The sequence below is a fragment of the Anolis sagrei genome, chromosome 6, assembly GCF_037176765.1.
Source record: "Anolis sagrei isolate rAnoSag1 chromosome 6, rAnoSag1.mat, whole genome shotgun sequence".
Classification (NCBI taxonomy): Eukaryota; Metazoa; Chordata; class Lepidosauria; order Squamata; family Dactyloidae; genus Anolis; species Anolis sagrei.
In genome coordinates this window covers 104,446,127-104,470,395 of record NC_090026.1, presented here as the reverse complement: position 1 = coordinate 104,470,395, position 24,269 = coordinate 104,446,127, and the positions used below count along the sequence as shown (strand labels likewise).

At 38.3% G+C, this 24,269-nt stretch overlaps 1 protein-coding gene across 8 annotated transcripts in view; it reads left to right on the top strand.

Moving 5' to 3' along the window:
• ADAM22 (ADAM metallopeptidase domain 22) overlaps positions 1 to 24,269 on the top strand; it is a 177,757-nt gene that overhangs the window by 119,135 nt on the left and 34,353 nt on the right. For all 8 annotated transcript variants that reach the window (XM_060782308.2, XM_060782309.2, XM_060782307.2 and 5 more), the window contains exons 10-25: positions 298 to 369; positions 786 to 952; positions 2,404 to 2,488; positions 3,909 to 3,999; positions 5,333 to 5,384; positions 8,748 to 8,847; positions 12,168 to 12,239; positions 13,591 to 13,683; positions 15,016 to 15,096; positions 15,310 to 15,360; positions 15,666 to 15,729; positions 17,636 to 17,741; positions 18,423 to 18,545; positions 19,978 to 20,146; positions 21,545 to 21,650; positions 23,670 to 23,760. In XM_060782308.2, coding sequence (XP_060638291.2) covers positions 298 to 369; positions 786 to 952; positions 2,404 to 2,488; positions 3,909 to 3,999; positions 5,333 to 5,384; positions 8,748 to 8,847; positions 12,168 to 12,239; positions 13,591 to 13,683; positions 15,016 to 15,096; positions 15,310 to 15,360; positions 15,666 to 15,729; positions 17,636 to 17,741; positions 18,423 to 18,545; positions 19,978 to 20,146; positions 21,545 to 21,650; positions 23,670 to 23,760 — 1,523 coding nt within the window. The remainder of the gene's footprint in view (positions 1 to 297; positions 370 to 785; positions 953 to 2,403; positions 2,489 to 3,908; positions 4,000 to 5,332; positions 5,385 to 8,747; positions 8,848 to 12,167; positions 12,240 to 13,590; positions 13,684 to 15,015; positions 15,097 to 15,309; positions 15,361 to 15,665; positions 15,730 to 17,635; positions 17,742 to 18,422; positions 18,546 to 19,977; positions 20,147 to 21,544; positions 21,651 to 23,669; positions 23,761 to 24,269) is intronic.

Genomic DNA, 24,269 nt, shown 5'->3' with positions numbered 1-24,269 from the left:
AAGTTAACCCTTTCTATACTATTGGACAGCCCTTATGATATTAGCACGGACTTCAAAGCCTGTCTGCTGGTGGTAGAAGATCTGCCAGCTGAAATTTTCCTTTCATCAGTTTGTAATCTACCTTTCATGTCATTATACTGAATTGAAAAAAAAACCCTAATAGAAATGTTTGAATAGTTTGGAAGTGATCCATTTTTTTAATGTCACAAGTGAAGCAAGCCTTTGACAAAGTCATTCATGGATGACAATTATCTTTCAAAAGTACATTCAGAATTTGTCTGTCGTTTTGTTTCTCAGCTGAAAAAGCATCGATTATCTGTCGGCCACACAAACAGCTTTGCGAAATCAGTAGTAAACATGGCAGACATAGTAAGTATAATTCACAAGCTGCTGTCTTAGGTACAATGTCAACTTTATCACAGGAATGGTAATTTGAGGTCAGAGAGAGAGATAACAGAAGTGTATTGATTCATCAATGTCTGTTTAGCCTTTCGCTTAAGTGTAGGTGAGCGAAAAGCCAAAATTCCAGTTATCTCAATAGGTTTCAACATGTGTTGAAACATGTTGCTCGAATCAAAGCTGTCATTAGTTTTTACAGAAATGTCCCTTAAATGATGTTAAGATGTTTAGCCATTTATCCCATTATGCGTTAATTTGTTATAAAGGCGATGACAGTGATCCTTCATTAATGTTCTTTATGCTGAATATTTCCTTAGTTACATCTAAAGAGGCAATATTTAATTTACACTGTTCCTTGGTAATTGTTCATTTTGTTAATATGCTAGATTTATAAAGAACAGCTGAAGACCAGGATAGTATTGGTTGCCATGGAAACCTGGGGTACGGATAATAAGTTCACCATCTCCGAAAACCCACTGGTGACTCTGCGTGAATTTATGAAATATAGGAGGGATTTTATCAAAGAGAAAAGTGATGCAGTTCACCTTTTTTCGTACGTAATTTCCTATTGTTTTGTTACTGTTTTGGGTGGCATGGTCTGAATTTCCAACATCATTGGCATAGTATTTCATTGATCTGGTCCAGCTGTGTCCCCCTCACATGTTTAGGACTTGAGATGGAAGGAGGAGCCTAAAAGTGTTTGCTTCCAGTTTGAATTATGATGGTTTATTATTCTGTTTTCAAAACATTTTTTAAAAATGGAAACTGAGAAGCCAGTAAGTCTTAGCAATGCCTTTCTACTATTTTTGTGCTTATTTTCCAAGAGGGTAAAGTAACTTCTATTTGTTTTAGTAATCCTGAATCTGAAGGTACCATTGCTTTCATCCTGTTGTCTAGAGAGATTCATTGGGGATATGAAAACACCAAAGTTGCTTTCTTAGAAAACAATTATTGTAGCCCAGCAAGAGTCTGAGGATTTTTCTGATGGTTCAGAGGATGATGGGTTTCAAAGTGAAGAGTCTGTGAGTGATTGGAGAGAATTACAGACAGATGAGGCTGATGTTTTAGAGTCCTGTGCTCATTCAGGAGAAACTATAAATTCCAGTTCCCTGGGAAAAAGGCCTTGGGCAGATGGGGAGTTTTCCAGGGAGGCTAGATTAGATATGAGAATGCAGGGAGTGAAAAAGAGGCAAATTAGATATTTCCAGTGGATCCGAGATAAGACCCTAAGATCCAGATGTGTCGGGCATAATGTCATGGGTGCCTTTGAGGGCTTAAATTAAGTGGTTTGGTTTCAGGCCCCTCAGAGGAGACAATGCTACTATAGAAGATTGTTCTGTTAATGCTCTCAAGTTCTTGTCCAAGTATTCTGAAGTTTCCTGTGCTTGCCCATGCCTGTGTTTCCTTGGAGAGTTTACCTTGGAAAAGTTCCTGTTTTCATGCTTATGGATTTATGTTTGGGATACTGCTGTGGATTTTGGTTTTCTTGACTTTAATGTTCCTTCTCATTTTTGGATTACTGCTATTTTGTATTTTATATGCTACTGATCCTTTTGAAATTGTCCATTTCCCCCTTTTTATCTGCTTTCTTTAATGAACATTTTTAGATAGAATTGCTGGACTCTGGTGTGGTGCTGGGTGAGAAGGCATTTCAGTGCTAGAGTGCGATTAAAATAGTGAATTTGGTGTAAATCATCTTACTGTACGCTCTTTGTCTGTATAGCAAGCAGCATATCTGGTACAATAAAGATAAAAACGCATTGCTTCAAATCTTCCATTGCCCCCTTTTAAGCTACTGTCTCTGAAAATCAGAGTTCTTATCACAAAAGTGCTAAATCAGCAAAGGGGGGAGTTCCCAAACAGACCTTCTGTCTCTGGTTAATTGAATGTCTAATACTTCCATATTGGGCAGGCTTTGTTTTCTTTTCATTCTTTCTAATTGTAATGCTTAAATTACTTTTTTCACATCTTATTTTTTTTCTCTAACTGTGTTTTTTTTCAAAGGGGGAGCCAGTTTCAGAGCAGCCGCAGCAGTGCAGCCTATATTGGGGGCATTTGTTCATTACTAAGAGGTGGCGGAGTGAATGAAGTAGGTCTGCACGACTCCAGAAATTATCTGTGTCCCCCGCTACATAGTGATTCCTCAAAATCATCTTTAGTCCTGCTCCTGTGACACAGCGTGATTTGATCTTTTTCCACATGTTCATTAATTGCCTTAATTAATGTCCACCATGTCCTTGTGCCCCAGAGTTTCCCAGGATCTGGATGAACAATTGGAGGACTACCTAGTCTGGGATTACCATATTGGTCCCCTTTGTTTTTACTATAATCTTTCTCAGAAACAGGACTTACAGTTGTTGCCCTTGACTCCCAGTGAGATCTTTCATCTTATTGAAAAATAACAGGAATTTCACTTTCCCTGGTGATTTTACTTGGGGCAAAGGATAAAAACCCTCCCTAATTTCACTTTCACTCCATATCAGTTTTTGAAAATGAATCTGATCACATGAAAAATGTCACTTTTAATTTAGCTGTAGCCAAACTAAGATTTAACTTAATAGGTTCTTGTGGGTTTTTTCGGGCTATAGGACCATGTTCTAGAGGCATTTCTCCTGACGTTTCGCCTGCATCTATGGCAAGCATCCTCAGAGGTAGTGAGGTCTGTTGGAATTAGGACAATGGGTTTATATGTCTGTGGAATGGCTGGGGTGGGGCAAGGAGCTCTTCCTTGCTGGAGCTAGGTGTGAATGTTTCAACTGATCACCTTCATTAGCATTTGAAGGCTTGGCTGAGCCTGGGAAAATACCCTGTTGAGAGGTGTTAAGATGTGCCTGGTTGTTTCCTCTCTGCTGTTTTGCTGTTATAATTTTAGAGTTTTTTAATACTGGTAGCCAGATTTTGTTCATTTTCATGGTCTCTTCCTTTCTGTTGAAATTGTCCACATGCCTGTGGATTTCAATGGCTTCTCTGTGTAGTCTGACATGGTGGTTGTTGGTGTGGTCCAGCATTGCTAATGAAGGTGATCAGTTGAAACATTCACACCTAACTGCAGCAGGGAAGAGCTCCTTGCCTCACCCCAGCCATTCCACAGATATATAAACCCATTGTCCTAATTCCAACAGACCTCACTACTTCTGAGGATGCTTGCCATAGATGCAGGCGAAACGTCCGGAGAAATGCCTCTAGAACATGGCCCTATAGCCCGAAAAAACCCACAAGAACCTAGTGATTTTGGCCATGAAAGCCTTCGACAATACATTTAACTTAATGTTTCAACTGAGGTTCCACTTGTATTCACAATCCATTCACTGTTTGAGAGTAAATGTTTTACATCCCTTAGCTGACTGATTCTTAATAGATGCTTTGTAACTTCCTGTGTTCTTGGTACTCATCTACAATTCAAAGTAACTATCAGGCAGTACATGCCACCTGCTTGTGTATCATCTAGTGCTTCAGGACATTTACTTTGATGACTTCCTTGATGAGCCATTATTATCATTCTTTTTCAGTTTGGAAAGGCAGATTTGATGTCTGTTACTTTGGCACAGTCCTTGGCTTACAATCTTGGCATTTTCTCAGACAAGAGAAAACTACAGAGCGGTGAGGAGTTTGGCTTATTTTAAAACACAGATTTTTCAAGGTTGCAAGTATATCCTCAGTAAAAATCCTCAGTATTGTTTTTTGTGCCAATTGCACATTCAAGAGAATGGAATTCTAGATTTCTTCCAATGTTATATCAATAAAACAGATACCACCAAATTCAAAATTGCATATTAGGAGAAGGTATTTCATTTTTCCATTTGGAATAGATATGGCATGTAGCTATTACAGGGTTTTTTTTGTCATGTCAGGAGTGACTTGAGAAACTGCAAGTCACTTCTGGTGTGAGAGAATTGCCCGTCTGCAAGGACGTTGCCCAGGGGACGCCCGGATGTTTTGATGTTTTATCATCCTTGTGGGAGGCTTCTCTCATGTCCCCGCATGAGGAGCTGGAGCTGATAGATGGAGCTCATCCGTGCTCTCCCTGGATTTGAACCTGTGACCTGTCGGTCTTCAGTCCTGCCAGCACAGGGGTTTAACCTACTGTGCCACTGGGGGCTCCATGGCTATTACAGTAAAACATACTTATTATATACATGTGTGTTAAAATCAAGTATGTGAATATAAATATGCTTATTTAAAAATATAGCTGACTTCCATCCATTCTTAGAATCTTCAAACTAAATATGGTGTCTCAGAGTGTATAAGTTACTTTTTCTAAATAATTATTTCTAATTACCATTCTGTTCAAATACTTCATCACACTAGAGAAAAAATCCACTTTAAATCCGGTTTCTGCCTCCTGCAGAATTCTGGAGTTTGTAGTTTAGTGAGACTGTTAAAAGCTCCTCCCTAAACTCCAAACCACAGAATTCTGCAGGAGGCAGAACCAGATTTTAAGTGGATTTTTTTCTCTAGTGTGATGAGGCCACAAGTTTAATGCTCACCTTTTTTTGGCTAAGTTACATTGCCAAAATTGAGATGTGCATTAGATTCAATGGCGTGTTAGAATTGTACTCGTAAAGCCACCTGTGCTGTTGGGCAAGAGATCCCAACTGGTGACAGAGATGGGAGAGGTGGCAACAGCCACAAAAGCCTGGTGGGATGCCGTGCCCTTCTCCCCATTGTTTTCGTTGGTATTATGTTCCCAAAAGTATTATGGTCCCTTTAAGACTAACACAGTTACAGTGGCCTATCTTTAATATGCCACATTAATCTTTCAATTTTTTATGCAAAACAGGCTAACAAGACTATTCTACCCAAAACTAGTCTGATAGTTATGATTTATTCATAAACATAATAGCATTTTACATTCTTCCTTCCCCTGTTCAACAAAATATCTGTAATAATAAAACTTACATTGGGAATGATATGTTTTTTTATTTTATTTTAGGTGATTGCAAGTGTGAGGATACCTGGTCTGGGTGCATAATGGGAGACATCGGGTAAGATACTTGTTTTGACAAACTTCTGTACAGTGGAAGCATAAATTAACAGATGGCTATGGGGGAAAGCTCCCATCTGAAACATATGTCATCCGAAGAAGCATGTGCATGAAGTTGCTAACAGAAAATGTGACGCATTGTCAAACTGATCTTGGGTTGGGTCCAGATTTAGCCATATTTATAACAGGCACTGAAATCAGTGGGACAAAGTCGTGACTAATTTAAGCCCTGTTGATTCCATTGTGTCTGCTCAAAGCATTAATAAATTGGGTTTAAAACATGTTGGCCACAATTTTACATGTGGAGCATAATGGGCAAATATTCACCATGTTGCAGCCATCAATTACTGAGGGGGATTGTGAATGTATTAGTCAGTTGTTTACTAGCTGTGAGGAAAGGAATGGAGAAGCAACCACCTGGTGATAATAGCTGGCAATAGCTAATGATATGAAACTAGGAGCTATTTCATTTCAGGATTATTTTCTAGTGGGAATAAGGCTGGTCCATAATGTTTTATTTGATATGGCGAACGACAAGGTGATACAGTAAAGAGAAGCTGACCACACTGTCAGTCTTCCGTTGCACCCAGGTTCAGAGGATTATTTTAGACACAAGATACACACATCTTACATACAAGCCCCCTGTTGCATAGTCCGCTGCTAGAGACAACAGCCTCATTCTCCTGATAGTGGGGTTGGGTTCAAACAGCCTTAGAGAGATCCAAGGAGGACATAGGTAGCAAAAGCTTTTGGATATTACATCTAAATAATGGCAGTGAATACTTCGTAGGAGGTAAAAAATACAATGGCTACAGAATTAAATCCCCATCTTTGTGACATGGAACCATGGGTCATCTCCCCTATTAGAGTAGGTTGTGCTTCCATTGCCTTTAGTGGACTTCAGATGAATCAGATTTATAGAACTGGAAAATACCTGAAGGTCCATTTTCTCCACTTGGCAGCCGGTGCATGAATCCACTCCTGTGAAGTGGCCACCTAACCTCTATTTAAAGGCTCCAACAAGGGAGAACCCTTGAAAAGCCTGATCTGGCCATGGTGGTACATGCCTTGGTCACATCTAGATTAGACTACTATGATGACTTCTATGTGGGACTGCCCCAGAAGAGCGTTTGGAAGCTTCAGCTGTTTCAAAGATGAGCTGCCAGATTTCTTATAGGAGCTGGGTATAGGGAACAAACTACTTCTCTGTTAAAACAACTGCACTGTCTACCAGTCTGTTTCCTGGAGCAATTCAAGGTGCTGGCTTTAGTCTATAAAGTCCTAAATGGTTTGGACCCAACCTACTTAGTGGACCGCATCTCTTCCTATGAACCCACACAAGCTCTGAGGTCTTCAGGAGAGGCCCTTCTCTCGGTCCCGCCATTGTCCTAAGTGCGATTGGCGGATATGAGAGAGAGGGCCTTTTCAGTGGTTGCCCTGCGGATGTGGAACTCTCTTCCTAAAGAAGTTAGAATGACTTCTTCCTTGCTTTCAGTTAGGAACCACGTTAAAAACTTCCTATGGAAGCAGGCCTTCTCTGAAGGAGAAGAGTAGTATTGTAACCACCAGTTTCAAGTGTGCAATGTGTGAATTAGTGAATCTCCAGAAATTGGACTTGACTACAGCCTAAAAGAATTGATATTAGATAGGGTTTGAATGTTTAAACTGTGTCTTAGTAATTTATTTATTACGTATATCACAAGTTTTTTAAATTTTTAAATAATTGTCATTAGATATGTTATGGTTTGATGATTATGTTTATTTTTATGATTTTTTTTTGTCTTCATCTTGTTCACCACTTTGAGTCCAGATTCGGGAGAAAAGCAGGATAGAAATTAATTAATTATTAATAATAATCACTTGTATTCGGTTCTACTGCTAAACATGTCCTGCCACCAGTAAATTCTTCTTAATAGTACTTGCATGTGATTTTCCTGCTTCTTGGCAGGGGGCTGGACTGGATGGGCCATGAGTTCTCTTCCAACTCTATGATTCTATGATTTAGTGGGAATCTCCTGTCTTTTAATTTGAATCCTTGAATTCAACGGTTTACTTTCTGGATCAGCATAAAGAGGGCCATTCCACACAGCCCTATATCGCAGAATATCAAGGCAGAAAATCCCACAATATCTGCTTTGAACTAGGTTATCTGAGTCCATAATGTGGGATTTCCTGCCTTGATATTCTGGGATATAGGGCTGTGTAGAAGGGCCTCCAGACTCATTGCATTTTGTGCAGGACAGTCTTTCAGATATTTAAAGGCATGTCATCTCTCGTCATCTCTTCTTTAAGATAAACATATCCAGATCCCTCAAGTATTCCAGATAAATCTTGGTGACTTAGTTTTTGTGAAGCACTCCTTATGAAGCACTGGTTAAAATAGTAAGCAGCCTTGTTTTAACCACAGAATGCAATTTCATGTAGCCAAAGGATGCAATTTCATGTAGCCAAACTGGTTTGCAAAATAATCTAAACCTTGTTCCATACGTCTCGGTTGACAGAACAACGTTCACTGATGTATGGCCCCAGTTTGAGAGCCCTTCCACACAGCCCTGTATCCCAGAATATCAAGGCAGAAAATCCCACAATATCTGCTTTGAACTGGGTTATCTAAGTCCACACTCAGATAATGTGGGATTTTTTGCCTTGATATTCTAGAATGTAAGGCTGTGTGAAAGGGCCCTAAGTTTTCCAGAATCCTACTTTGAAATGAACCTCCTTCTTTAAACTGCCCTTTTGTAGACTTGAGGAACAATCTGCTTGGGGCCATCAATGTCTAGAATTGAACAAGAAGAAATGGCCTATTTTCTCATTTAGCAAGGAGAAGTGGAAAAGAAAATGTCTCTGGCATATTTAATATTGAAACATGCACTCAGTTCCCTGATGGATACGTAATGGAAGCTACCCATAGTCCTCACAAAAGTGTTGTGTTCCTCTAAGGAACCAAGATCTTTCTTATATATTATAATTGTTTACCTCCTTGATAACATTTTAAAGTGGAATATAAACATTATCTATGTTCTCTGCGCTGTTAAAAGACCACGTGGGGGATCTCAGCGCTATTCTGTTTCATCTTGACAGCGCTCCTTCAAGTTCTAGATAATTTGCAAATATGAATAATGGAAGCTAGAGAAAGGGAAACGTAATTAAATTATCTAGGGTAGAATATCGCCCCTGAAGATGCAGAGTCATTTTGATAACGCGCTTTCTGCTGGGTTTAATTAGAAATAAAATAATGTCATAAAACCACTGGCAAAAACTCTCGCTTTCCATGCAAATGCTTTCAGTCCAGTTGAAGCCTGTCAATTTTTTTATGAATCCAAAATGAGAAATGTGAAATAACTTGTTTTCTTCACCTTTGCAGCTACTACATTCCAACTAAATTCTCCAAATGTGACATTGAGGCATATCATGAATTCTTAAATAATGGAGGCGGAGCATGCCTTTTCAATAAGCCCTCCAAGGTAATGAAGATAACATTTTCTATTCTGTTCAGTTCTTAGTTTAGTGCCAGAAACATTGTATTGAAATGCTTTCTAGTGAAGAAACTGAAGCTGATGTGGTAACACTTAGGCTGTATCTACACTGCCTTATATCCCAGGGTCTGATAAAGAACGTCTCCTTATAGTTTGGGACTGATGCATTTGATTTTACAGGGAAATGACATATGGCATTTGTGTATTCATGTAGACCAGAGCTTTCCAAACTCTGTGTTATGGCACATTAGTGTGTTGGCTGTAGTGTGTAGGTGTGTCACGGGAATGTACGGTAACTAGAAACTTCTGGATTTATGTGAAATAAGCAAAAATTAATATATATTTAAAATCATAAATGAAAGGTTTTCAAGAGATAGTGTCTCTAATATTTCATTATTACAACTTATGTCTGCGCCTGTATCTTATATAACGGGCTGGTTTAACCTCCAGTTTGCTATAAAACCGAATTACCGTGTTGAGAAATGATGCATATCTAAAAAGTGTGTTTGGAAAGCTTTAATGTAGACCATACCCTATGCAAAAAGGCAACTGAAGTGGCTTATAAAGTGGCATGACAGTTCCGTCACCATCACAATTTAAATTTGGAATACAACACACTATTTTCAAATATATAATTTGTTATTTACATACATTAACAGCTTACAGTGCAAAAAGAACACAAAACAATGAACATTTTACAAACACATAACCCCACTACCAAGGCTTGAACAAGTATCATTTCCTTTAAAAATGTATGAGGCAACCAGTAAACAAATGTCATATCCAAAATTCCTGGCCAACAAGGTTGTATTGTTTTCCCTCTAAAATATATTTGATGAAATCCAACCAATATGAATCGAATTCCAATCCTTTAATTTCCCCACTGAACACCCTCATTTCCATTGATAGTTGATCATTTAAGGCGATGTTCCATACCTCCCCAACACACTAGAAATAAGAAATGTGGAGAAAGTAGTTAAAAAGAAACAAGCTATGCTTCAAGCAGTCTGGTATAGTGCTATAATTTAAATAAAAGTGGAAAGGGGTGTCAAAGGAAGGTAGTTTCAGCAGTGGCAGTGAAATAACCCTACTTCTCTTGTCTCGCTCAAGTTGCACATGAGCCTTTTTGTTTGGCTTTTTTGAGGTTGTGTGTGTGGTCTTAAACCTGAATGCCATAAAGAAAGCAGTGGAAATGTTATGGTTTCCTTGCAGAGCATCTTACAACATAACCCCATATTTGCTTACTCAAAAGGAAGGTCCCTTGTGTTTCATAAGTCTTTGTTTCTCCAGAGGTGCATATTTAGGAAGGCAGCTTTTGACTTGGCTGAGGATGGAAAGGAGTTCAGTGTGTTTGAGGATCACTTGCACAAGAAATCTGAAACAAAACTGGAGCTTTCTGTGGGCCTCCTTTTGAAATCTACTCTTACAAATGTTTTTCAACAAGAAAACATTTGTGGGGAATCTGTAGAAAAATACCCAAAAGATTTTTTTTCATGTCAGGAGTGATTTGAGAAACTGCAAGTCGCTTCCAGGGTGAGAGAATTGGCTGCCTGCAAAGATGTTGCTCAGGGGACGCCCAGGTGTTTTGATGTTTTACCATCCTTGTGGGAGGCTTCTATCATGTCACCGCACAGGGAGCTGGAGATGACAGAGTGAGCTCAATCCACTTTCCCCAAATTCGAACTTCCGACCTGCCAGTCTTCAGCCCTGCCGGCACAAGGGTTTAACCCCTTGCGCCACCATGGGCTCCTACCCTAAATATGATATGGGTACATATGACAAGAAATAATGTGTTTGCACAAAAATGTATGTATCCAACTATTTGGATTTTAACTGTAGAAATGATATGTTTTGGGGTATCATTGGAGCAACATGTTTATTGACATGTTTCCAGCATTTACAATCCATAGTGAAGGGTTAATCTCTACAACGCACATTGTTGCTTCTTTTCGTATTATACTGAGCTTGGCATATGTGATACTTCTTTTAAAAAAGGCTACCCGGTGACAGATGGAGATGACAAATCGCCTTTTATTCACTGATTCCTGTAGGTTAACGTACAGCTGTCAACTGTACATAAACAGTCTTCTTCCCACACAAACCCCTGGGTAGTCTTGCTTAATCATTTGGGATAAATGAAATAGCATGTATTTCACTTTGGCTTTACTTCTCATTGCAGCATGGATTAGAATCTTCTTGGTTTATCCGCTTTGAAATTTTATCTGCCATCTTCTATCTCGTGATTTTTATTTTGCACTGGTTGCATTTAACGTATCAAACCAGGCCATAATTTAGTACCATGTGCATGAATGAGAATCAGCCTGTAGGCTTGCTTAATTCTTGTGTCATGAGAAGAGGAAGTCAAGTTCACAAGTTAAATAAGATTGATTTAATGCAAGCCAGTTTCAAGCCATGATGTATGAAGTTGGTTTGTTTATATTGACCATGGTTAATTTTTTACCACCATTCAAGATTCAGGCAAACTGTTGTTAACTTATCAGTGCAATTTGCTGGCCAACTTGCTTCTTATCATCCAATTAATGCACTTCAGACACAGTTGTTTCTGCTTCAGTAGGGGTTCTTATCTTTATTTACACTTCATTCATTACAAAAACACTTACTTGTTAGTGCGGTCAGATGCAAGGGAGAAGAGCAAAGAGAGAGAACAGAAATGGTGTCTGCTCTATTTATACCTCACTGTTATCAGCTCATTAATTCAGTGTCCAGCCTCCTAGTCTATTGCAACATCTTCCTTGTCTGTTCCACACATGCTTCATAATGTTCACAGCTAGCAGCATGAAGATTTTAAACTTATATATATATATATATATATATATACATACACATTACACTGATTTAACTAAGAAAATCTTCAAATGCTTTTGGACTCCCTTGGTTACATGGGACATGGAGACACAAGTGGTTCGGTACATCATGTTCAATCATGGTGTCGTCGTAGAATCTGCTTGTGTTTTATTGATTGTTCTTGATGTTTGCTCTGGATTAATTTGGGCATTTCTAACAGAAAGCATAATAATGGAGAATTCATATCTCAAAAGAGAAAAGTTTGGACAAAAAAGAGTACCGTGTTAATCCAAAATTTCACCTGATCATCTGGTGGCTTAAATTAATTTTATTTTCTGCTGTTTTATATAACTAACATAAACCTTTTTGTGTTTGGCTACTCATCAATGAAAGGCTCTATCTTAAATAAAGCAAAGTGGAATCACTTTTAGATACTGCCCGTGCATTATTACTATATATACTTTGTTGTAGTTATATTTATCTATGTGTGTTTATTCATTCAGCTCCTGGATCCTCCAGAATGTGGCAATGGTTTTGTTGAAGCTGGAGAAGAGTGTGATTGTGGTTCTGCAGCAGTAAGTTATATAATGTTCAGTACTATAGGAGTGACTACCATATGAGTATGGATCTTATTTCTGTGTTGCTGTGAGTTTTCTGGGTTGTATGGCCATGTTCCAGAAGCATTCTCTCCTGAATGTTTCAAGCACACTTATAGTAGGCATCCTCAGAGGTTGAGAGGTCTGTTGGAAACTGACCTCTTAACCTCTTATTTCTATTATACCTGCTTCTATTTCACTTGTGGGCAGTAGGCTACTTTGGGGAGGGTGGTATAGGGAAGGCTGTAATGATGCATAGCTCTGGTTTCTTCTCTGAGGGTTTTCTTAACAGAAGCTGGATGACTTATCTGTCAGAGAGTGATGGTATAATACTGAACAGTGTGTGCATGTGTTTAGGGGGAGGGGGTTGGACTGGATAGCTGTCATGGTCTCTTCCAACTCTGTGATTCTATGACTTTTAACAGCATCCTGCCATACTCTGCTCCCAAGGATCGACTGCCAGGTAGTAGGGCTCTGACCCTGCAAACCAAAGAGTGATCCCAGGGATTAATTACTGCATATTCAAAACACTGTACAACAACCTACAAGCAGAGCAAACTCAGTGTCATACATGGAGATTGTGACTATAAGTCCCCAGTAGCACTGTATCTTTAATTCTCACAGTGCACATGCACTTTATCAGTCAGCAGTTGAGACAATAATATTTATTTTCTATTACTTCTCCTCTTTTTTTGCCCAGTCATTCCTCCAAGAGCATGGGCACTGAATATGATCCTCCTTCTGATATTGTTAATGTTGTTGTTATTAACTACAGTTATATATCATTTTTCTCTCCCTTAAGGAACTCAAAGTGAATTCCAACATTATAAAGGCAAAATTCAATGCCGTACATACATGTGAAAACCAAAACATAATAGCTAGACAATAACACATAACTATAAATTACCTAAGCCAATTAAAACATAAACATAAAATAACATTTAGACATAAAGTATAAAAATGTAAACATTAATAATACAATAACATCTATATTAAAATCTACCCACAAACAATACAATTTAAAATCTGTTATTTGTATAACAACTTTGCATAATTATTTTAGGATTACAGATTGGGACCTGTTTAAGGCCATGAAGGGAAATTCATGCATGAGTAGGGTATTGAACTGGTATCTTCCAAGTTTTCCTCTGCCACACTACCAAAAGTACCTCTTAGATTCCAGTATATTCTTGGTTTACCTTGGACTTTGCATCACATCCTCCCTCCTTTAGTCTGATATTTGTCTGATATATAATATAGATTGGAAGATGATAATTTTACAAATGTCTGCTTGTCAAACTGCTGTTTTACAGTTGCTTCTACTCCCCAGGAATGTCTCGTTGAAGGTGGCGAGTGCTGTAATTCTTGCACCTTAACTGCTAACTCTCAGTGCAGCAATGGACTTTGCTGTACAAAATGTCAGGTATGTACTTATATGGCTTAAAAAGGAATATACAGGGTTGTTTTAAAAAGAGAGAGATTATCAGTCATGTAGATGGTCCAGGTGTGGTTTGAACTTAACACATCCCCCCTTCACTTTCTCTGTTGCATCTCTGTGGAGTTTTTCTGTTTCTCTTAACAAGACTTTAAAAAAAAATCTGGCTAATTCTGATAGATACAAGCTAGCATCAAACAGTGATTTATGAAGTTGTCTTATTTTAATTAATGACAGGATTACCTATGGTTGAGTGTCTGATGACCCTTTAAATTGCAGTTAATCTTAAATGTATATTTATACTTTCTACTCGGCTTGATCAGAGGAGGAGAAAAGACCAAACACGAAATCATAAATCTGAAAATCCCTGTCTTTTCATTATAACACTAAACTGTGGCTTAATCTTAGTTGTAGACAGGTACTTTTTGATTAGCAAGCTCTACTTTCAAGGCTTAAAAATACCTGTCTATTTTTCCTGTCTGTTGATGGTGACGTTCACAGTCTATTGCACTTTTTAACATAGTTACTTCAAAGAAATTTTCACTGAAATGAATAGAATGTATTGGCAAGTCAACGTTTTTGAAACATGGTGTAAGCCAGTGGTTCTCAACATGTAGGTCCCTAGATGTTTTGGCCTTCAACTCCCAGAAGTCCTAATAGCTGGTAAACTATCTGGGATTTCTGGGAATTGTAGGCCAAAACACCTGGAGACCCACAGGTTGAGAATCTCTGGTGTAAGCAGAAAGGTAGCATGGTGGTAAAAAGACATACCGCTATGGTTTTATGTGAATCATTATAATCCTTGGGAGGAAATGGGGCTCATCTATTGGGGTATGAACAAGACCCATAATGTCTTTCAACATCATTTTCTTTCTATTTATAGAATATAAATACTATAAATAAATAAATAAATAAATAAATCACTATAGAAGGTTTGTTTGGCTACTAAAAGCACTGAATTCTGACATAGCAAAGCTGATCTGGATTCAGGCCCCATCCAGACTGCCATTATAATGCAGATTGAACTCCAGTTTAATGCAGTTAAACCACATTATACGAGTCAACATTTAGCATATAATGCAATTCAATCTGCATTATAGTGGCAGTGTAGATGGGGCCTCATTTATATAGCTTGCCAATCAGTTGGGTCAAGTGATCTGTGAGTAAAAGCAACATTTCACAGCTCCTGGGAATTTGCAGAGGAAGTGCTTGGATATATGAGAGAGTCTTTTGGAATGGCTTTTGGATGCAAGAACCATAGGGGGGAATCCACTGTTTGCGATGTTTGGATATGCTCAGATGTTTGTGTTTCTTTTTCAGTTTGAGGCCAAAGGAGTGATTTGCAGAGAAGCTGTAAATGGCTGTGATATTCCAGAGAGTTGCACAGGAGAGTCTGATCAGGTAAAGTTTCAAAACCAGATAGAGAATGGCAAAATCTCAACAACTTGTAATACAATATTGCATAAAACAATGTTGGGAAAAAGAGGCAATCTCCAATCAAAAGCCAAGTTTGAAAAGCTGTGATTTCAATCACGATAGATGCCGTAATGATGGTTTTAAAAACGGTCTCTCGCTGTCTAGTGTATCACGCGGTTCCTTCTGTTTTATCTTCAGTGTTCTCCAAATCTGCACAAAATGGATGGGTATTCATGTGATAATGAGCAAGTGAGTACAATGTTTCATTTGATTTGCTTTTCATTATAGCTCATAAGATGCCCTCTATCCTAAACCCAGGGAGATCAAAGCTAGTTTCTGTGTAGATATCTGTGAAAGAACTTGGATGAAGTCTCTGGAACGTACTTCAGAGTAGAAATGATACATTAAATTGCTTTGACCTCTTTCCACTAGAAAAAAAGAGCATCGAATGATAATGATGATAACAACCACAACAATAATGGTTATTTGTAAAAACTCTTTCATCAAAATGAGAAAGACTTATTGTTTTATTTCCTTTTAAAATTTCTCCTTAGGGCATTTGTTTTGGAGGACGATGCAAAACAAGAGACAGACAGTGTAAATATATTTGGGGAGAAAGTGAGTAACATGTCTTTTGTGCTTTTCTAGATAGCATACAATTTTTTATGTTTTTATGTTTTTAGCACCCCAAAATGGCTGAAAATCTGGCAGGTAAACGACAGGAAGTTAGCTCTGGTTGAGATTTTTTTTTTCCGTGTCAGGAGCGACCTGAGAAATTGCAAGTCACTTCTGGTGTGAGAGAATTGGCCATCTGCAATGATGTTGCCCAGGAGATGCCAGGATGTTTGATGTTTTACCATCCTTGTGGGAAGCTTCTCTCATGTCCCCACATGGGGAGCTGGAGCTTACAGAGGGAGCTCATCTGTGCTCTCCCCAGATTCAAACCTTTGACCTGTTCATCTTCGTCATGCCGGCACAAAGCTTTAACTCACTGTGCCACAGGGGGCTCCTGGTTTGGATACTGGAGGTTTTTCACAGGGTTGAGAAAAGTTAGTAAGTTGTAAGATAAGCTATCAGTCTTGGACAACTCCAGGAGCACTAGCTAAGTCTTTGGATTAGAAATTGTCTTTAACGGCAATTTTTGCCCAAAAATGTTTGTTTTGGAGATGCAGAAGCTGGGGACAAGAGTCAGAGCAGGTTTACAAAAAAACTCCATATATAAATAAATGATACAGTATGATCCCTGTATCCACAGGCCCAGTGTACATAATTTCATTTATCCATGTCCAACAAAACACTTCCTTTCTAGGCATTTTATAGTGTTATTCTAAGTTATTTCTGAAGTGTAAGTCCTTCATTTCAGTAGGATTTGTGATTATCCAGTTTTGTGCATCCACATGTGTATCCTTCACAGATATGGGGATCTTACCATATAGAAAATATTGCTAAAAGTCTGATGTTAAAGGAACAACACTGAAGAGGCCTTTCCCCTAGTAGCCACATGTTCAAAATAGTGGAGATAGCTGCAGAATACTTTAGGTAAAGACATACATATGGACATGGCAGTCTTTCAAGCATCCTGCTTCTTGGACATAACACATAGAATCATAGAATCATAGAGTTGAAAGAGACCTTGTGGGCCATCCAGTCCAACCCCCTGCCAAGAAGCAGGAAAATCACATTCAGGTCATCCCTGACAGATGGCCATCCAGCCTATGCTTGAAAGCCTCCAAAGAAAGAGCCTCCACCACACATACTGAACCAGTGCTTGGAAGAGCCCATTCTGATAATATATCAGAAGATTATATACAATAGAGTGGCCTGCAATGGGTGCACATCACACCACCAATTCTTCCAATAGTAATCTAAAGGTGCTATCAGGACCAAATTTGAAACAGGGGCACAGAAGCGTGGGGGAAATCTCAGACCATTGGAATGAACCCTGCAGTTTGAAAAAATTATATTTGTTTATATGGGAGGAGGGAAATTACCCTCCTGACCTATATTGCTCATTATTTAGAGAAAGTGGAGTGATAACTGGAAAAGTAAAATAGAAAAGAATGTAACGAATGGAGTGCCCCACTTGATTGGAATGTTTTGCTGTAATTAATTATTCTCATCATTTTCTGGATGAGGCAGTCAGAAAGAATATCTGCTCACCCTTTTCCTGCCAGCCTTTCCCTTTGAAATTTGGTATAATTTGCAAACAAAGCAACATAAAAAAATAAAAACACCCCATACAAGAATGCTATGAGATTATCCATTTTATGAAGGAAAGGACCTTTAGAAATTCTGACTTTATTTTGCACATTCTAGTTTCCCTTCCTTTCATCCTTGTTTTGTCTCACATATGCCTAGGCTGGGAACTTTCAGTGAACATGGTCTTTTGAAAAAATGTGAAGATCTGAAATTTTATTTCTAAGCGGCTGAAGAGTGTAATACCTTTTTTAAACATATAGTTTGAGTCTTCGCATTTATGTCTGCCTGTCTTCTAAACCACACATACACACAATTCTTTTTTTAGAAGCGAATGCTGCTGACAAATACTGCTATGAGAGGCTGAATATAGAGGGCACTGAGAAAGGTAACTGTGGCAGAGAGAGAGATACTTGGATACAGTGCAAGAATGAGTAAGTCAAGCCAATCTGTTTATGCAAGACCCTTTTCTATTTTTAGGCCAGTGGTTCCCCAAAATGATAATATTTGCAAATAGTCACAATGCATTCCCAAATGTACATGTATGTTTACAGCAATAACCAGGCCACCCTCTTTGAGCTCTTTGTAACTTTCATGAGTGTTTACAGTAGTCAAGATGACAAATATTTTCCCATGTTGTTGCCATCAGATGTCTTTTCTCATCAAGTTGATTACAATTCCCAGAATCTCCCATTAAGTATGTAGGCATTAAAAAACAACAACATTTCTTCTGCTTCATAGTAGAAGCTGGATTTACACAGTACTTTGCCTATCCTTTATGTCTATCCTAAAGTGTCATCCCAGCTTCTTTGGAAGGAGTATGCACAATAATGTTCATTAGGAACTTGGGTTCACCTCTTCCTTCTTGTCAAAAGAGGAGCCAAAAATGTCCTTCCTATCATCCTCTACCAAACTCAAATTGATTAATCTCATATAGAGAATTGAGGAAGCTTGAAATAAGGCTATACTCTTCCATCTTCAGTTCCCCCATTTATGTATTTTTCTGTTTAGGGAAATGATGCTTTTTGAACAGTGGGGATATTGTAACTGTTCCTTCCCTTCAAAAATATAACTTGTTTAAAGTATTTAATGACTTGTTTAAACCTTCCTTCCAGAGATGTTCTTTGTGGGTATCTTCTGTGCTCCAATATCGACTCAAACATCCCAAGACTGGGGGAGCTTGACGGTGACATCACATCAACATCTCTCCAAAATTTAGACAAGTCCTATGTTTGCAGGTAATCTTTCAACACTTATGACCTCCTCAGATAAAGTCAAATAAGTGTCTTCTCCCCACTTCTCTGTGCTGGTGGTACGGAGTCCCCTGGAGCCCATCACATGACACAGGACTACTTCTAGCAGGACTTTGTGAGATTCTGTTCGGGCAGTGTTTCGGCCGCGGAGAGAAATGGAGCCCAGAGTAGTCGGGTGTACACCTGACTCCTCATGGAAAAAGCAGAAAACAGCTGAAGAGGAAGCAGAGGACAGCAGGGAAATGTTGTGGAAAGGGATACCATAAACCCTGATGCTAGGGAACACAGTGTGACAGTTCCTATGCTGCCCTACGATTTCTCCCACTGTCCCCCTGCTTTACAAAGGGCCATATGATGAGGTCGTTAAACAAGGAAGGCACAATTTGGTTCAGACAGACTCAAAGGAAACTAAATTTTAGTGAATCAGTGGAATGCAGCACAGAGAATGCCATTCATCCACAGTAGCTACCCTTGTTGAGAATGTGCTCTGTTGTGTTTTGATAGCACTTAGTAAATGTTCTTGTGTTAGAATAACTCTTAGCATAATACACCAAAGCTTGCAAGCAAAATAGTGTAGCTGTCAGAATCAGACATGGCTAAATAGTGCAAAAGGTAACAGTCGGAAACAAAACAAAATTAAACGTTGAAAAAGTACATAACTGTCATGAGTATTGTATTGTATAATTACAAAAAACATAATTGTATCCTGATGAACCTCATGGAGTTAGACCCAGCTTTAGCTTCGTTTGAGTGAAGCTCTGGCCTCAAGGACTCCATTGAGATGCATGCTTCTCTCATCAAATCATACAGAGGTGTAGTCTACTAACATTATACCCATATAACTCTCTCCTTCAGATTATTCTCCCCAACTGCCACCTGTGGTAATTTATTAATGCTATACCCTGGCTAAGGAAGTTTGCCATCTAGTAAGCAAAGGCGGTATCATCAAATTCTAACAGTACATCAAAATTAACAAAATTAAGTAATGATTTAGAAAACTAAAATAGTCTACAGGAGCATAGTCCTTGGCACCCTGACTATGCATACCAAATTCCAAGAGTCTTGGCTTCATGGACATAAATACTCGAAAGTCACCCCATTCCATCTGATCTCAAAAGCTAAGCACGGTCAACTCAATGAAATTCTTGGAATTGCTATAAGTCAGTAGGCAGTCTTTGTGGCCTTCAAGCAAGAGCTATGAGAGACACACTATTATCATTATTGTTGTTTTGTTGTTGTTGTTACTACTACTACTACTACTACTACTATTGATGAAGTATCAAATCCTAGTTAGCCATGCTTGTAGCTGTGAAGATAATTAGATAGAAGGATAAATAGGGTTAAAAACTAATATGTTACTTTTCCATCATGTATTTTCTTAGCGATTTGCTTCAAAGTCTTTCCTTCCTTAATGCAGTGGTGCTCATGTTAAGCTTGAAGAAGATGCAGATCTTGGCTACGTAGAAGATGGGACACCTTGTGGCCATGGAATGATATGCTGGGAACACAGATGTCTTTCTGTGGATTCTTTTAACTTCAGTTCCTGCCCAGGAAGTACAGGAGGCAACATTTGTTCAGGACATGGAGTATGTTTGTTTGTTCTTTGTATTGGAAGGCAAGGATGTGATGACACAATATTGTTATCATTATTTTAATGTTTAAATGTAGGCTAGAAATACATGGACACATGTGATATCTGTTATTTGGAAGTGCTATCTTTTGGATTAGAGCTCCCAGAATCCCCAGTGAACATGAGGGCTAGATTAGTTGGAAGATTCTGTAAGTTGGGATGCAAAAAATAACTTTTCTAAGCTTTGATATATATGCTTGGTTTTGTGTATACACACATCCATGCACAAACACAGTGTGTGTGTGTGTATAAGTATGTATGTATGATTTTTTTTCCCCAAAAAGACTTGTAAAAAAGAAGAATTGAATAATTTGCTTTGGCCCAAAAAGTCCCATAACTTTTCATGTAGAAAGTCTACATGTTCAATCTACTATTTTTGTGGTAAATCATAAAAAGATCTCTGTCCTTGAGACCTGCTGCCAGGCAGAGCAGACAATACTGAGATCAATGTTTTCTATAAAACAGTGTAATAAATGTGTATAATGCAGCTTTCCAACAACATGAATATTCTGTTTTAAAGGAATTGAGGTGATTGTGTAACTTTACTCTGGATCACCCAGTTATACATAGAGCTTCTGGGAAATTATAGTAGTAGTGGTGATTTGCTTCCAAATTACCTAAAATGTTCCAATTCCTGCTCACAAACTGTCAATCTGTATTAAAGGAAGAATGAACGCTGAAAGGAGAAGAAAGCAAGTATTACAGCAACACTTTTTTATATGATCAATGGATATGACTAGCATTTCTTTAGATGTACTAAGTGTTCATTTTGAAAGGAAAGGATAAGGGAATATATTCTTGAGAACACTGTTTCAAGTTGTGTCTCAAGATCTACTTTCAGGTTAGATGAGTACTTTTTTGTTTATACTCTTTGTAATGCCACACCTCTGGGATTCTATGTTTGCCAGTTGAACTTCTTTCTGACTGTTCCTTAATGTAAATGCATCCTGTTTGGTTAGGATGATAGGGATTGTAGTCCAACACATCTGAAGGTCACCAAGTTGGCCAAGGCCGCTTTACAGGAACTCATAAATTAGCAGGATTTAATTTCAGAGGACAGCCAACTATTTTATGCCATTCCATTCTTTTCTCTATCTTGTGTGATGCTGTACGGTCACACAAAGCATGATCCTTTCCCACACACACACAAGAAAGGAGCAATGCAAACTGATCATGAAAAGACAAAAATCACATAAAGTAGAGTGTTAAACTATAGTGTGATATATGCATACACATATGTGTATGCATATGCATACATGCATATTTTTATGCATATATATGAACGATGCATTGGGTGTTGGGATTTTGCTACCAGTTTGTTTACTTTTTCTTAACACTGCCTCCAATTTAACAGGTTTGCAGTAATGAAATACAATGTATCTGCGACTCATTCTGGTCAGGTGAAGACTGCAATAAACATGTTGGAGGACCAATTGGTAGAACAGATCTGGATTCCTCAAGTAAGTCAAATGTTCTGTAGTAACCCTTAAAAATTAAATAAGCAAAATTGGAGTCCAGAACAGATATTTTGTTTTTTTAAAACTCTGAATCTGCTAAAGGAAAGGTGACAGATTAGAATTGTGATAGGCATTACGATCTGTGGAGGATGCCCTGCTCTCGATCCCACCACCATCTCAGTCACGGCTGGTGGGAACGAGAGAGGGGCCTTCTCCATGATTGCTCTCCACCTCTGGAATTCCATCCCAAAAGAATTAAAAGCAGCCCCTTTCTCCCCTCACCTTCAAAAAGTTGCTAAAACCCCATCTATGCACTCTGGTGTATGGAGAGGAGGAAAACTAACATGTCTTGATTTACATCCTCAACTAGGGCCCTTTCACACAGCCCTATATCCCAGAATATCATGACAGAAAATCCCACATTATCTGAGTATGGACTCAGATAACCCAGTTCAAAGCAGATATTGTGGAATTTTCCACCTTGATATTCTGGGATATAGGGTTATGTGGAAGATATGTTAAATCTTGTCTAGATGCCGGAATTGATTTCAGCCTGTTGGTTGCTACAAATCACCTCATATCTTGATCAGGTTTTAGTTATTAGTTTTAAAATGTTTTACCCAGTGATACATTTATACTATGCATTTATGTTTGTATGGGTCATTTAAATTTTTGACTTTAGCTATTTTTGTCTGTTATTAAGTTTAAAGTTAGGCCATTTATATATTGCTTGATGTGATCTGTTTTGATGTAATTTGTTTGTACGTTTTTCCTTTTTGACATTGAGTGTTTGCCATATATGCTGGAAACTGCCCTGAATCCCTTCGGGGATAGGGTGGTCTGTACGTAAATAATAATAATAATAATAATAATAATAATAATAATAATAATAGGAGCAAAAAGTTATAAATGTATTTCCTCTGATGCGCTAGTCTAGATAATACACACAACAAGCACCTGCTATTTATTAAATAAAAAACAATCCCTTCTTGGCTGCTGGTGATTTTGATGTCAATTGGGTTATGAATCCTATTCTTGGTTTCAGTTAAAATTTTACAAGAGTTATTAAGCCTGCTAAATATGTTTAAGGCATATGGTTCCTTTTTGATTTGAATCTTGTGCAGTTATTGCTCCCAAAAGTATGACCACGGAGTCTATTTCAGAGTTTTCATCTCTGACAATAAAGATTTAGAAAACAGGAAGTGCTGTAATTTTATGTCCTTTTCCAATCAGTCAAATTCAGATTATTCTGGGTTGCTGTGAGTTTTGTGGGCTGTATGACCACATCTATATTTCACTCACATCTATGGCAGGCATCATCGGAGGTTGTGACGTCTCTTGGAAACTAAGCAAGTGGGGTTTATATATCTGTGGAATGTCCAGGGTGGGCGAAAGGACTCTTGTCTGTTGGAGGCAAGTGTGAATGTTGCAGTTGGCCAGCTTGATTATAATTGAATTGCTTTTCAGCTCCAGGGAATCCTTTGTTGGGAGGTGTTAGCTGGTCCTGATTGTTTCCAGTCTGGAATTCCCCTGTTTCTTGAGTCTTGCTTTTTATTTACTGTCCTGATTGTAGAGTTTTTTAAAATACCGGTAGCCAGATTTTGTTCATTTTCATCATTTCCTCCTTTCTGTTAAAATTGCCCACATGGTTGTGGATTTCAATGGCTTCACTGTGTAGTCTGGCATAGTGGTTGTTGGAGTGGTCCAAGATTTCTGTGTTCTGCAGGCTATTCAATGCTAATCAAGCTGGCCAATTGCAACATCCACACTTGCCTCAAACAGACAAGAGTTCTTTCTCCCACCCTGGACATTCCACAGGTATATAAACCTCACTTGTTTAGTTTTCTCCAGATCTCACAACCTCTGAGGATGCCTGCCATAGATGTGGGTGAAACGCCAGGAAAGAATGCTTCTGGAACATGGCCATACAGCCCAGAAAACTCACAGTAACCCAGTGATTCCAGCCATGAAAGCCTTCGATAACACATCAGATTATTCTTTTGTTTGTTTGTTTTCATCTAGGTGTCACTAGCACAAATATCATTATAGGAGCTATTGCTGGTACCATTTTAGTGTTGGCGCTGATTCTGGGCATAACTGCATGGGGTTACAAGTAAGTAATTTATATTTAATACACTTGAAGTATGGAATACTTTTAACTGCTGGCAGTATGGGATATTGAACAGTTTGGGAAAAAAAATATTTTACCTAGATTCACTGATCAAAAAGGCGTAATGAAGGAGCAGTAAGTGTAATTATTAACTTTTTAACCCCTTTCAACATGCTTCCAGTTTTCTCTGCAAATAGTTGCCTAGTTAGACTTGCTTAGCTCATAAGCTTTATTCTAGTATCTAGTTGCTATGAAATCCAGTTAATGTAGTTCCTAGTATACTTGACTCAATACTTTCTGTTTTTAAACATTTGTAAGATTTGTTACACTCCTCTATATAGGTTTGTCTGTCTAAAGAACTCTGTTGGTGGAAAAAATCCAAATGCTTTTCAAGTATGTCAGTGGTCCTATACAATCTGAAAGTATGTCTCCCAAAAAGGAATCAGATACATCTTGCTGAGTGTGTCAAACACTGAAAATAACATAATTTATATCATTTTCATCTTATTTTT